General features: G+C 43.3%; 1 protein-coding gene across 2 annotated transcripts in view; it reads left to right on the top strand.

The window, feature by feature from the left end:
• Positions 1-11,717, top strand: part of FKTN (fukutin) — a 47,770-nt gene extending 36,053 nt beyond the window's left edge. Inside the window, exons 1-2 of one of the 2 annotated variants that reach the window (XM_051642003.1) lie at positions 204-1,345; positions 10,870-11,717. In XM_051642003.1, coding sequence (XP_051497963.1) covers positions 10,880-11,233 — 354 coding nt within the window. In that variant the 5' untranslated portion in view covers positions 204-1,345; positions 10,870-10,879 and the 3' untranslated portion in view covers positions 11,234-11,717. Of the gene's footprint in view, positions 1-203; positions 1,346-10,869 lie in introns of those variants that run through there. The other variant, XM_051641999.1, reaches the window with a different exon arrangement.
• Positions 11,718-14,318: the final 2,601 nt, after the last annotated feature.

Genomic DNA, 14,318 nt, shown 5'->3' on the forward strand with positions numbered 1-14,318 from the left:
TAAGTAGGTATCTTGCTCTTGTTCTCTCTATCCACTCCTACCTCCCTCCACCCAAAATAGACTGCCAGCACCTAATGGAGAAGTGGACGGAGGTGTAGACAAGGTCGTATGAGTCCCAAAGTCTTTGTAGGTTTGTAAGTAGGCTATGCCCTAGTCGGCTTGTGCCTGGGGCAGTTTGGTGACTATTTTCCTATGAAGAAAGTTGCTACCCAGTGGGAAGGTGAGGCTGGATGGATCAGCCTCTGTCATGGACAAACAGGCATGTGCTCCAGTGGTGGAGATGATGTTAGTTTGCTGTATTATTTTTTTGCAGTCAGATGTGAGCTTGCTTGGCTGTTGTCCCTGGGCTGAGAGGAAGTTTTGGGGCCACCCCAGCAATGGAGAAAGAAGTCTCTGTTTCACTGACCCTGCGTCCTAGCCACAGGGATATGGAGCTGGCTCATGTTTGCTGTAAAAGCATGGATTAAACCTACCGTTAGTGCACTTTGTGGGCCCTGAAATGAAGGGCAAGCTGGTAGATATGTGTATTCACACCTGCAGCCTTCTGTTGTCACACAGACTCAGGCAGAGGGCCAGCAAAGGGCTTGGGGCAGTGCCGAGACTGCAGCAGCTGTAGCTGTCCTCCCGTGACTCTAAGTGAAGGAGAGCTTTCCCCAAAAAGGGTAGTGCAGGATCGATTTGCCTGCACATGGTGACCCCCACAGCTTCACTGCATTTACTCTCGGAGCGGAGAGATAATCTCCTGCTTAGAAATATAATAAATACACCAGCCTATTCCTCAGTAGTGAGCCATGATAAAGCTGGCTTTTGAATGAGCCCTGCATCTCTGTCTCTGGAAACATTTACATTTACAGCTCAGAGCTGAAAAAAGAATTATTTTTTTTAAATCCCCCTCCAAAAAAGGGAAAAAAAGAGAAAAAAAAGAGAAAAAATAGATTCTAAGCATGAGCAGCCTCCATCCTTTCCCCCAAAGTTCACCTGACCTGGCCAGAGTCACTCAGAGGGTAGTAAGCACAGCTAGTCTCAGCTACCACCCCATACCAGCCTCAAAAAGGCAGAGAGTGTTCAGTAAGAGGAGAAAAGGCAGGATAGAGAGTATCTCCTGGGAGATGCAAAACAAGCTCCCTGGATTGCTAGGACTAGTGGTGACACGCGCCAGACAAAGGACCTGCAACTCTATAAATGAGGGAGCCAGGACCAGGGCCAGAATGAATCCAGTGGGAGCAAGCTCTGCGTCCAGGCACTGCCAGAGCAGTTGGGAAAGAAAAGCAGGAATTGTCTGATTTTGCTGCCCATTTGCCCACTGACCACATTTCAAGAGCCACAAGCACCTGGGACCAGAAAAGTAAGTAACAACAGCCTCTTAACTTTACAGTGTTGCTTCCCCATTTTTGGGCTTATTTGGCAACTTTCTTAGGAATGTCAGTTTCCTATTGGAAAAGGGAATATCCTCAAAAGAAGCAAATTCTGCAATAGCCTTTTACCATGCCCTGGATTTTTATTTTTTATCATGATACCTCTGGAACTTGTCATAAAAAGTTAAGAGTAAGGCATCTGACCTGATAAACAGAATAATTACAGAAGTGGCTATTTACAGGTGGCTGTGTTTATTCAAGAAAAACAACCATGTTGCCCTGTTTTTGTGGCTGGATTTATCAAATTCTTAGTGAATTTATCAAAGGCTCAGTGAATCAGACCTCATGCCAGGATAAATTATTAATTTATTTTACTACTTTTGAAAGAAGTGTTCATCCTTAGATGTGCAGCAAACTAATGTGATTTTAAAATAACTGTTTCTACTATTCCTGTATTTTCTTATATCATAACTGTATAATTATACACTAGGCAAACTCATTTATACCTCTGCAAAGCATTGGAAATCAGAGTTACTGCACTGGTGCAAAATTATTACACAAAGCATCATAGATACTCTGAGTTTAGGAATAAAACTTAAGGGAATTCTCCAGTGGTGTCTGATATTTCAAACAGATTATTTACAAAAGCATGGATAATGTGTTCATTAGACTTTACTATATGATTATGCATGTGACTGTGGAAATCCTGTGAAAGGTAAAGATGTAAAGAAACAGTTTTAAATTCCAGTTCCCATTTCCAATCCAATACTCCCCCCACATTTCATCTGTCTTACATCTGATGTGAAACATACGCAGGCTTTTGAATTTTGCTCAGTTCAATAGTTCAGTTAGGGGGAAAAGCTTAGCAATTTTATTAATTTCACTTCTGCTGATAAGTATTAATAACTCAGATTTGTGAAAAAAAACTTTTGAAACTGCCAGTCTAGAATATATTGATATTTCCAGGTGTAGCCTGCTGCATAAAGTGGTATTTGCCTGATTAATAAGCAATAAACCAAGCATTTTTTCTGAAGTAGCTGTCTCTCCTTGATTTCCATATAACTTTATACGAAAAGATAAGATTTTTAGAACCTTTTTCCACCACGTATTTCTACATTGTTTCACAAAAAATTACAAAAAAAATTAAAAAAGTGTCTTGTCTTTACTACCTGTTTACACTACTTGAAACAGTTGTGATATGAGCAGCTGGTCCAAGAAATTAAGTCTCCAAAAAGTCAGCATGCCATGTAGGAGGTTTGGAGTCTAAATGCAGGTGCCTGTGAGAGTGTGGTTGGGGCAGGGATGATCTTTCTCTCTGGCGTAGCCCCACAGAAGTTCACAGCAGGACATTTAGGTGAAAATTTAGATCTGCAGTCCTTGTCTTGCAATGGTTTGTATCACAGTTCTGGAAGTTACAATTTGCTGTGGTGGTTATGTTTCTCAGTGCTTATGGTGACCTCTAGTCTTATGCAAATTAATTCTTGGGGTGATGCTGTGGTGGTCAGTAGACTGGTTTCAACTTGTGTTTGGTAGGAAGACAGGGGAAGGAATGCTGCTGCTGTCAGGATGCTGTCAAACTCTGATCTTGCTTTTGCTGAAGTCACAGAGAGATTTGCTATCAGCCTCAGACCAGACCTAGATAAACTGCAAAAGCAAACAGTCTCTGGGGGCCATACACAAACATAATACAAGATCTAACTTCCCCCTGATGTAGATGTTCCTTACAGCACTGGATTTTCCCTTTTCTGTTCCTAGTAACTCCTGTAACAGCAGGAGCTGCTGCAGACCAGTCTTTGCCGGGTTTTAAGACATGCAGCACCTGGTACCACCTCCTTCCTTACCTAACAAACTTTCTGTAAGGAGGATGTGGAGTTTCCTACATATGCAGGCATGGCAAGGAAGTTAAAGCAAATTGACATGTTTCTGCTGTTCACAGCTACCTTACTGCCTCGTAGTGGCAGGTGCAGAGAGAGGCACGCAGGAATGAGTGCAGTAACAAGATAGGAGCAAGTATCTGTGTGGAACAGGGTTTTGCACACTTGGTCTGTAAAAATGAGTCCCTGAAAAACTCCTGGAAGACCTCCAAGCTGTTCTCTTCTCCATGTGAACCCTGAAGCACAGGGATAGTACCTGTATGTAGTATTTGGGAAGTTAATTTGGTACACACTGCTTTTAAAGGAAGCTCACTGGAACTGTAGTTCAGACTTTGACACAAGAGGGCCTTACTGGAGATAGAGAAGCACTTTTCCAAGAAAGCCTCTCAGATCTTGAACAGAAAATAATACAAATGCCAATTTAGTGAACAAAGGCTAAACCTACTGGCAGAGTGTTCCTTGCTCCGTTTTGCAAGCTGTCATGTCCATGCCAATACACTAGACTTCCCTTCAGCAAAAGCTGTTGCAGCCCATGGGTGTGTTCTTTGTTTTTTGCAGACATGTAGTGTAATTTGACTTTGCTGCAAACAAGCATTGACAAGATGGGAGCCACAGAAAAACAAAACAAAACAAGACAAAACAAAACAAAAAACCACTCCCATGTGCAGAGCAAACCTTTCCTTGAGTAAACCTCTTTGTCATTATTGGTAAGTTCTTAACCACACATTTTGTGCTCCCCCAAGGCCTGCTGGATGGCAGCTCACTGCTTTACAGACCTACCTTTCCTGAGGCAGCCTTTGAGGGAACAATTCCGGGGTGTCCAGATTACGAATTTTGCAGGCTAGGCAGATTTCTAAGAAAGCAGTGAGCTCTCTCCTCCTCTGAAGATCTGCATCCTCTAGGACAACTGGATTAAAAAGCTAAGCAACCCAGGGTCCACACTGGGTAAGGAGTAAAAACTGCCTTTTGAAACTGATCACACATGGACTAGATCCCCAAACATGAGGGGTAACTTAAGCTGGAGACCTTTAAACAGCTGCTTTTGAAGACTCCAGAGATTTCCTTGTTCTAAAGGTTCAACAAGAGCACAGTGTAGCTGTGAGAGTTTCTATAAACGCTGCCCTCAGATGGGAGGGCTCTCAGAAGCAGAGATTTCACTGTGTGCATTTTGTCCCAGATTTACAGACCCTAAAAAAGGTAAATCACTGTCAGTGCTGACTGTTTTTTAAAGTGCTTTTGCTGCTCTGCTGAATTTGTATGGTGGTATTGATAGTCATAGGATACTCGTTAGTAGATTCAATAGAAATCTAGCCTAATAAAAATTTACTAAAATAATAAATTCGCTGTACTAAGCTAGCAGAGTGGGTTACTTTTAAAACAATGCGCTTTGTGGAACTGTCAGTCAATTATGCCAAGCATCCTGCAGGTTGTGATAACATCACAGCTTCTAAGACCTGTGGTACCTGTAGACAACACTCATGTTGATTCTGACCCACCTGGGCAATCTACCAGCAGAAGACTGGAGACAGGACCAGGATGGGAGACAGGACAAAGATGACAAAGGACTAGAATCAACAAAGACCTCCCCCCCCAGGAGACCCCTGAGCATGCATAATTATGAAGACAGCCAATTCCAGAAAATAAAATGACTGTAAAAGAATTGTCAGATAACACTCCCAGCAGAGGTGTGAGGCAGTGAAAAGAGTCCTTGTTTTCTCCTGAAATAGCTCCTCTTCCCACATCTTATTTGAAATAAAATGTTCACTGCTGGTGTCAGGAATCACCCTGGCAGAGCAGGGAGAGGCTCTTCTACTTCATTACACAAACACAGCACCTACCAATGCTGAGCAAAGCTAGGCTGCGGTGTGCTGGCAGCTGCTTTAACACATCACACTCAAAAATGCATTCCTTTCCACAAACCTTGCAGCTGAGACAAATTAATTACAGACAGGAGGGACACATAGGTGCAGAAAAAAAGAAAAGAATTTTCCTGAGGCAAAGGAGCAGCAGAAATGAGGACAGAGGTTAAATTTCCTGATTGGCCAGGCCAGTGTTTGGCTCAGTGGACCATGCTTTCTCTCTCTGTCCTTGTTCACCAGCACACTGGTGGGATTTCAGGTGGGAGGCACTCAGGAAGGGGCACAGTGCCTAGTTACATGGAGGCCATGATGGAGAGAGCAGGCAGAGGAAAGCTGGGAGGGAAGAGCCTGTACCTAGAGGTGTGCTACCCCACTTGCAAGCTGTCAAGGTGGGATGCATGGTCTCCCTCCCTTCCCCCTGCAAGTCCTTGCATTCCAAGCAACCGTGCAGCTAACTGAGCATGGTTCAGCTGCGAAGAGTTTGAGCTTACTCCTCCTACGGGTGAGGGAAAAAAAAAAATATCACACATTATGGATAGGCAGTGTAATGTCTTGTGACAGCCATGCTCAGTCTTCCCCTCTGCATGGAGCTGAGTCCCATGCTCTGAGGCTCACATGAAACTGAAGAGGGAAACAATGAGCTTCCTTTCTTCTCTTCTCCAGATCACACTGATGCAGAGTGAACAAAGCACAGCATCAAGGAGTGATAACTGGGGAAACTTTTCTCCCTTTGGTAGTTCAGGCTCACAAGCACCTGCCTGTTGTACCAGGCACCATCTGCTCTTCGGTTGCCATTTACTTAAGGGCTGAGGGGACTTCACAAAATCCAATGCAATGTGTTAAATAACCAATTTTAGCAGGCACTGGGTTTCCCCTGTGGAGTAACAGTGTGGCACTGTGGGTTTACTAGAAGCACTCCAATTTTTGCTGGCAGCAGGCATCTGCTGCCTGATTAAGATTTGCAGGAGTGGGTCTCCGGTGGCCAGTTTCAACATGGATTTAACTTCCCTGAGGTCAAAGGTGTAACTTGAGGGAGGAACTTTCTCATCCAAGATCTTTATTTAATAGCAGCCTGCTAATTATGACTGAGTGCTGGGCTCCTGGCGAGTCCCTTGCCAGCCCTCAGGCATTACCCGCTGGCTCAGGGGCCATTTGCTGGGGAATGTCCTGGCAGAGGCTGCGCTTTGTGCCTAAGCTGCCCTGCTGCTGCTGCCTGAAGTGCCTGAATGGCTTTTGCATCCAGAGGCTGCGCGAACTGCTGCTACCGGGGGAGACCTTCATCTTTTCTACTGTTTAGTCTTTTGTCTGACGACACTTGCAGCAGCATTAACCACAGTCTGTAGTTTTTTCCCCTTCTATTTTTATGTTTTTAAAAGGGGCAGGCAGGGGGGTGGAAAGAGCTTCAGTTACCCGTTTGGTGGGTAGTGGTGTTTTCTTTTGTCTCCTTCCAGCCTTTGGAGCTGATTCACTGCTGGTCTGGGGTTATTTCTTTGCAGAATTCATTTTACACCCTGCAGATGTGGATCTTAGCTCACAAAACTGCACTTCTTCACTACTTCTGGATGTTATCTCCTTGATCGGAGTTAAATCCTGTCCTCAGTGGCAACGTTTTGCCCTTTGAAGTGATTGCTCCAGTGAAAATGGTGTAACCTTCCAGATTTACAGTCCTGAGAGCAGAATTAATTCTTTTGAATTTAAGGTGCTTCCTGGTGCTTTTTTCCCCCCCTTTTTTTTCTTTCTTTTTTCTTTTTTCTTGGTTTATTTTTTTGTTGTTGTTGTTTTAATTGTCAGCTAAATATGGGTCTGTTATCCTGTGCTTATGTGAGGTGAACAGAAAGCAGAGAATCAAGGCTTGCAGGTTAATGCAATTTATCTGTCCATGATACGTAGCAAAGGGTGATTTCTGCACAGATTTAAAATGGACCAGTGGAATGTAAGCTGCTCACAACCACTAGACAACGCATATTTTATAGAGTGCATGACAGAAAGCTAAGGAATACATAGATCAGATGTGCAATATTTGCAAAGACCTGAAGCTGCAAGTACCATCATATTGAAAACCAAGCTTGGTGGGGAGGGTTGAAGAGAAGGAGGGAAGAGGAGGAAGGGAATGACACAAAAGGAATGGAAAGCAGATCCCTTGTTTGTAAACTGGCTGCATCTCAACTGGAAGGTGCTGCAGCTACAGAGAACTGCAGGATTGGACCAGGTTCGTTTTTCTCTTACGTTTCTAGCTGAAATTTTGAGCACAACAACAGGAAACCCACACTAGTAAAGAGGAAAAGGAGAGAGGAATTTAAGGTGGAGAGATGTGTAGAGGTGGGTTACACCTGAAATAGCTCCTGTAGAGCTATTAGTGCACGAAGAGGTACTGGGGGAGGGGAAGAACTGTTGTTTGCTGATCTTGATTAAATGTCAGAAATACAAACTCGTGTTTCTGGAGAGTAAAGCAGGAGGGAGCAGGTCTCACAAAAGCGTCTGTTTGCTGACAAGGCTTGTGACCACGAATGCACTATTGTCCTTCTCAAAGGCAAGAGAAGAGAGAAAAAGAAAGCGTGGTGTGAAGGAGTAGGCTGGGGTTATTTCCCCACCAATAATACAGCTAACAGGACAAAATGACAGTGCCTGAGCTGGCTGCTGTCCTGCTTTCCTGGAGTGCTGTTCTGGGGACTGTCTGCAGCAAGAGAAAGAGAAGGAGCAGACCCTCTGTTGGTATTTGTAGCTGAGTTGTGAACAGGCATCCAGGAAACCCAGACCCACCTAACAGTGCAGAGACTGAAAGAACTGGCAAAACATAATCCACCTAGTCCAATAGAAGAAGCAAGGAAGCCAAAAAACTTTCCATGCATTATGAAATGCGTATGTCTGTGCCCTTGTACACAGACAAATTTGTCATTTAAAAAAAAAAAAAAAAAAAAAAGTAAACCAGCTAAAAACAGAACAGAGAAGGTGATGGCACTCTGAATTTCACATGGACCCAAGCAGCTGCTTAGAGGAATAAAACTGTAAAGGCAGAAGCTTTGTCTTGGGGAGTGAATGTGCTGCAGAATAGAGGAGCACTGGAAGACAGTGTTTAAAATCTCTATCACTGCTGTGGCAGCATTTTTGCCAAAGGTACATGCTAGCTGTTTCAGGTATGTGCAAAATACCAAGTAGATTGGTTCTCATAGCACAAATGAAAAGTGATACATGGGGTAGAAGAATAATTTAACAAAGAGATAAAATCCCCATTCAGATCAAGCAATGAGTTTCAATGTAAGTCTACAAAGAATATGAAAAACTCTCAGCAACCTGAAATATGGGGGTTTGTTTTTTAAATGTGCCTCTCATGAGGCAAGGACATTTTGAGGAAGCAGCTTTCTCATCTCCTCCAGGCAGAGTAGACAACTAGGTCTGACAGTAGTTTCAGACTTTTATCAAGGTAGAAATGTGTTAGGTCTGTAAAGGCTACAGTCAAAGGAGCCTGTGAAGTATGGGCGGTATGTGTACAGCCTTATATACTATAGTATAATGTACATGTGTGCGTCTGTGTTAGCTTCACCTGAGACTGAGGTTTCTGAACACAGCTCTGACATAATTTATGAGGCTCTAACTGTGTTTCTCAAGTGATTTGTAATCAGTACTGGACTAGTACTTGAAGAAGCTGGGAGGGAACTTCCCTGTCTGTCATGCATGTCTTGTCTCCCTGCCAGGGCATCTCAATTAACCTCTGAGTCACAGTGTTGTCCTGGAAGTGGGGTCTGTCACCCAGTGTGCAAGAAGCCCATCCAAACATAGAGTCAAGAGATTTACTCTGATATTCAGTTCTGCACAGAAAAGGGACCAGGGTGGTATTCCACAAAGCAAGCTCAGTTTCCTGAAACAAAAGTGTCACTTTTATACCCAAACACATGAGAAAGGACTTTAACATCTTCTATCACTGGCACACACAATTGGTCAACTGACCCCTTTGCTTCCATTTAAATTGGAAATGATCAGAAATTTCACTACACCTGCTCAAAGAGTAAGGGGCTTGTAGGTAGTAGGGGTCCCTCTAGCCTGTGGGTGTGAATTTCAGTATGCTAATGGTTCATTAATGTATTAATACAGTGATTTCAGTTACTCTATGTATTTTTCCCCAGTGCTCAAGGCTGTAAGCAAGACAAGCTGTGGGGAGTGCTCCTTTCCATCCCTTCCATCTGTCCTGCAGGCCTGTTTCAAGGCTGGGCTGGTGACTGCCTGGAGAGTGTTTTTCTCTAACTAGAGTCTGGTTTTGTCTAATTCTTCTTTGCCTGGGCCCGTTTTTATTCTGTGTGCCTTATGTTCTCTTTTATGTGCTTTTACCCAAATGTAATTTTCCTCTCAAATTTTACTTATTTCAATTAATAACTGACATAAACAGTGGGATTTCTCTATTCAGCCAGGCTATTGCCATATACTCTGTTGAATCCCAAGTGTCTTGCATGGTATGAGGCTGCTTTACATGGACGCAGGGTCACAGCTGGGCTTTCACCTCAAAGTTTCTTCTTTCTGGGGGTGAAAAGTGCTATCAGGCCTGCTCCCAAGTCCCCTCTGGGACTGCTGTAAGGATGGGTTTGCCAATTATATAAAAAGCTGAGGTTTTCACATGCATGAGAGGGTAAGTGGAAACATTTGTCCTTTAGTCTCTTGGCTGTGATAATTTTTCCCTGCTCCAACTGTCTGTGTGCCATTGGCATAAAAAGCAGCTTCAGAAATGGAGAAGGAAGTGTCTTCTGCCAGGCTGTGGGAGAGAAGGGAAGACTAATTCCAGTGGTGCTGAGAGGGGGTTTGGGCAACCCCAAAAGCTTTTGAAGACCTTTCTGGTAAATGACATTTAAAATTACTGCACATCCCTTGCACAGGTTGCCAGGTCTGCTGTGGGCACTGGGTTCCCTTTGCTGCTCAGCCCTGTGAGGCAGGGTGGACAGGAAACACCTCTGTAGACATTTTGGCTGTGATGCCAGCATGTTTTGTAGGAATTGGCCTTTCCCTCTGCAGCCTGTACTCATGGCATTATTGGCTTAGTCTTGATAGCTCTTAGAAGCTAAAGCAGAGGCCCAAATGGATCAGATTGAAGAATCTCTGCCACCAGTAGTGAGCAGTTAGTATGGCCTGGGCAGGGAACTAGGCTGTTGCTTCTCTGGAAAAGACTCCTGAAATAACCATAATCATGTGTCTGTAGTGCCAGCTGTCTGCTCACTCAAGGCCCATGATGAAGGCCCACCTGGCTTATGTCCAGCCATGAGTCATTGAGCTTGGGCCAGCTGGGAGCAGCCCAAGAAGGTGTGAACTGGGGCTGGGAAAGCATGGATGTGTTCTTCCTTGGGCCTGGTTGTCTTCTCCCTAAAAAAAGTGCCTGGCTGTCCCTCACATAGCCTGATGGGACAACCAATGCACTGGCTATGAGGAATTCTGAGTTTTGTTGCAGGGGAGCGCTCAGGAGCCTGGAGAAGCTGAGCTCACAGCAGCACCAAGCTGTCGTGTAACAAAATAAAACTCCATTTACTCCTTTGTGAAGTCCTTACTGGACTCTGGCATCTGATTGCAGTTGCAGTAGTTATGATTGTGGTTATGAATGGGGACATGAGTTCAGTGATTAGGATGAATCTGTGTGGGACATGCAGGACGTGGGCATCAGCCATAGAGGACAAAAATAAAAAATGTGTAGCACCACCACTGTGTGCTTGCTGCTGACCCAGAGGTTTCAGTGTCACCAGAGCAGCAGCTTGCATGAAAGCCAGGGGTATATAGCATTCACTCACCATCTACTTTGCTTTGTAGAACCTTGAGAATGACAAGGAAGGTCTTCACCAACACCAGGGAGCGATGGAGGCAGCAAAATGTCAACAGTGCCTTTGCCAAGCTGCGGAAACTCATTCCCACCCACCCACCAGACAAAAAACTGAGCAAGAATGAGACGCTTCGGTTAGCTATGAGATACATCAACTTCCTGGTCAAGGTTCTGGGAGAGCCAGGCCTGCAGCAGACAGCAGTGGCAGCACATGGCAGCATTCTGGGGTTCTTCCAGCAAGCTCCATGCTTGCAAAGCATGGAGGAGCTGACTCTGATGGAAAACTGTGGTGTCTCCTCTCCTGACATGAGCAGCAATATAGCAGAGTGTTGGTCAGAGACATCATCTCCCTAGCAGACAATGAGACATTCAGTCTTGGTGTTAGTCTGATAGCCCCCATCTTTCTGCAGAATCTGTGGATTGCTCCTCTATGTATTGTGCTCATTTATTTATATTTATTATTGTCATACTTGGTATACATTTTTATTTAATAGGAAAGGAAATTCTTGGTCAGCCAAAAACCTGGAAGACCAGATAAAGAACTTGCAGCCTCTGGGAACCTGGAAGGACTCACTGCTGTCACAACAGAGTCCAATCCTGGAGGGCCTTCTCCTCCATAAATCAGGCCATAGAATTTCATCCAGTGCTTCTGGCAGGGTAAGAGGTTATTCTCCCATGCTACTTCTAGGAAACACTACTGAGCTCAGGAATGATGACAGCACCACAAAATTTGTCCAAGACAGATACGTGGCCTCACTAGTGAAAACATTTGAGAGACGTTATCTTTACCATAGCTCTCCATCAGTGGTTCCAGGGGCTAATTGCACTCTTTCTTGAACATGTGATTCTTATTTACAGCTTGATTAATTTTTCTGAAAATACAAGTCCTAGCCCCTGATCCTGGCTACATCTTACTCCATCAGACTGGAGGGATACCAGAGGAAAATGCTATTAACAAAATGAAATATTAGGTTAAAGCAAAAATGTCAATTTAAAATAGAAGAAGCCATAGTCATGTTGTCCCAAATGTCTTCCTGCTTTTATCTACTGTAGCTGGGCTTCCTCCATCTGGACACTAATCCCAAATGGGCTGAAGGAGCAGATGCAGAAATTGTTGTACATGTCTTCCACTTGAGGAAAAAAAAGCTGAAAGGTTTCATGGTGATTTATTTTTCTTTTTCTGAACACTGCTAATCTTCAGTTTGCTTATTCTTGCATTTCTGAGCTGTCAGGGCTGAGGACTGGAGTGGAGAGCAGCTGAGTAGAAACACACTAAGAGTCTTGCACGTTCTGTGAAGTCAGTACTGCTTTCTCCCTGCCTCTGCTCACTTTAATGTCACAGCCTCTTGTGCACAGTGCCTCAAACGTAATGAGCCAAGTCCTTCTTGCCCTGCTTTGTGTTGACTTGCTGGGAGTTACAGCAGGATAAATTAGTCCAAGTGAATCAGAGCACAAATTGACAAAGTGTGGTGGTGCTATTTGGCCTACCAGTCAGCCACTTGCTATCCTAGGAAACACATGTCATGAAGGCAAGCCAGAACATCTTGTAAGCAGTTACTGTCCAGGGAAGAAGAAATCCTGGCTATTTTGTAACACAATGTGCTTATATTATTTTCTGTCTTAAAAAGCTTCCTTTCTAGTTATTGCTTTGGTTCGTATCAACAATTCCTTTGTTCTCCTTTCCATTTAGGAGCTCCCTACTCCCATTTTCAGCATGGATTTGACTAGATCTGTCTACCAAAGAGTATTTTTTCTGGGGATAAGGTTTTTTGTTTGTGTTTTGTGGATTTCTTATCTGTATGATCATGAACAAAGATGGTGTAACTCGCCACACTTTGTACTATATGTTATTTAACATCTAATATATTCCAAATAAATTATTTAAGGAACTAATCTTTGTCTTTTTTAACTTCTCTAAAATTTCATTTTACATTTTCATACCACTTGGTAGAAGATAACAAAAACACTGCAGCATAATTTTCAGCAGAGGATTGTTCTACTTTTCAGCAGTTACACATGAGGTAAGTATTAAGTAAATTTCTTGATGCTAGAAACAACATTACCAGATTATTAAGAATGACACAAATTCTTTACTTATTATGATTTCTTAAACTTTTTGGTTGAATTGTTTTTCAACCGACATGATAATTTTGACCAGATGTTGAAAAAGACAGATAAACAAAATTTCATTGTGCAACACTGCTGTGTTTCTCTTCCAAATATTCACGATTCAGAAAGATTTTAACCAACTCCATTTTAAAAGGTGAAGTCACCGTAAAGAATTAATTTGGACTCTGATTTGAGTCTGTCATGATCTGGAGATGTTGAGATAGGCACAACCTACAGATTCAGACTGGAGTCCAAGTTCAGATACAAAAACTCACCCAAAGCTGAGGGGAACTTAGAATGTAAAGCCACTCTTTCTGACTAGCAACTGGAAGGAACAACATAATCCTCAGTTGACTATGAAGCTAGGAGAGGGAGAGGAAGAACTAGGATTACAGATAGAGAAGTTGTGAGGAAAAGATGGACAATGACTGTGACACAGGGCCAGTTTCAGTTTCATACCTATATGGATGTCTCTGGCACTGCTCTTTGGTACACCAGGAGAGGGACTTCTGCACAGCTGTACCTAAGAAAGGTATAATCTCAAAAGATTAAATGTACAGGTCATTAAATAAACCAAATGTGAGGTTCAAAATATGTTTTTCTACTGAGCAAGGAAACGCCACCTTAGAGAGGATCCTCTCCTTACAGCAGGTAATGTCAAATAAATTAGTATGCTCAGGATGATGTCAATGTCTCCTCTGGAAGTGGGCACAGTAGAGCCATGTCAATGTTGTTTTAGGACTCTAAGATCCATCCTAGCATATTTTTCTGAGCAATAAGTGGAAGCTGCAGGAGCAATGTAGTTCAAAGGCATAGGATTCAAGACCCACTTAGTAATTTATCTTCCAGTATCTAACTAGCTCCCACAAATTTATTTGCTGCTAGTGACCATGGTTGAAGGAGTGTGAACAAGGGAGATCTGACTTTTGTTCTTTGAAGGCTGTGTGATGAAAGAAGGTGGAAAGAATGGGCAACTTAACTACTGACCTGCGGGGCAGAGGTCACTTGAGGCCCAGTCTTAAATCTAAAGGTCATCGACAAAGTGTCAGAGTTTAAATCCTTCACTTTTCAGGGGTGCAATTGTGTTTTTAATACAGCAGGTGGTGAGAGGATCAGAGGAGAGAAGATGGGTGGAGGAAGCAACTCAAGCATTTGGATTACAGAAGGTAGAGGTTGCCCAGTATCTGCTTCATACATGTATCTGGTTTAATTTATTCATTATTGTTCTCTCTGTAAGCATTTTCATTGTAATTTAAGTTAGTCCAGCTCTTCTCTGTAAGAAAAAGTGTTAGTCTCATCCCATTGTATTGCTCCTGCACCCCCTTCCATG

Source organism: Apus apus, chromosome Z, assembly GCF_020740795.1.
Source record: "Apus apus isolate bApuApu2 chromosome Z, bApuApu2.pri.cur, whole genome shotgun sequence".
In the NCBI taxonomy this organism is placed as follows: Eukaryota; Metazoa; Chordata; class Aves; order Apodiformes; family Apodidae; genus Apus; species Apus apus.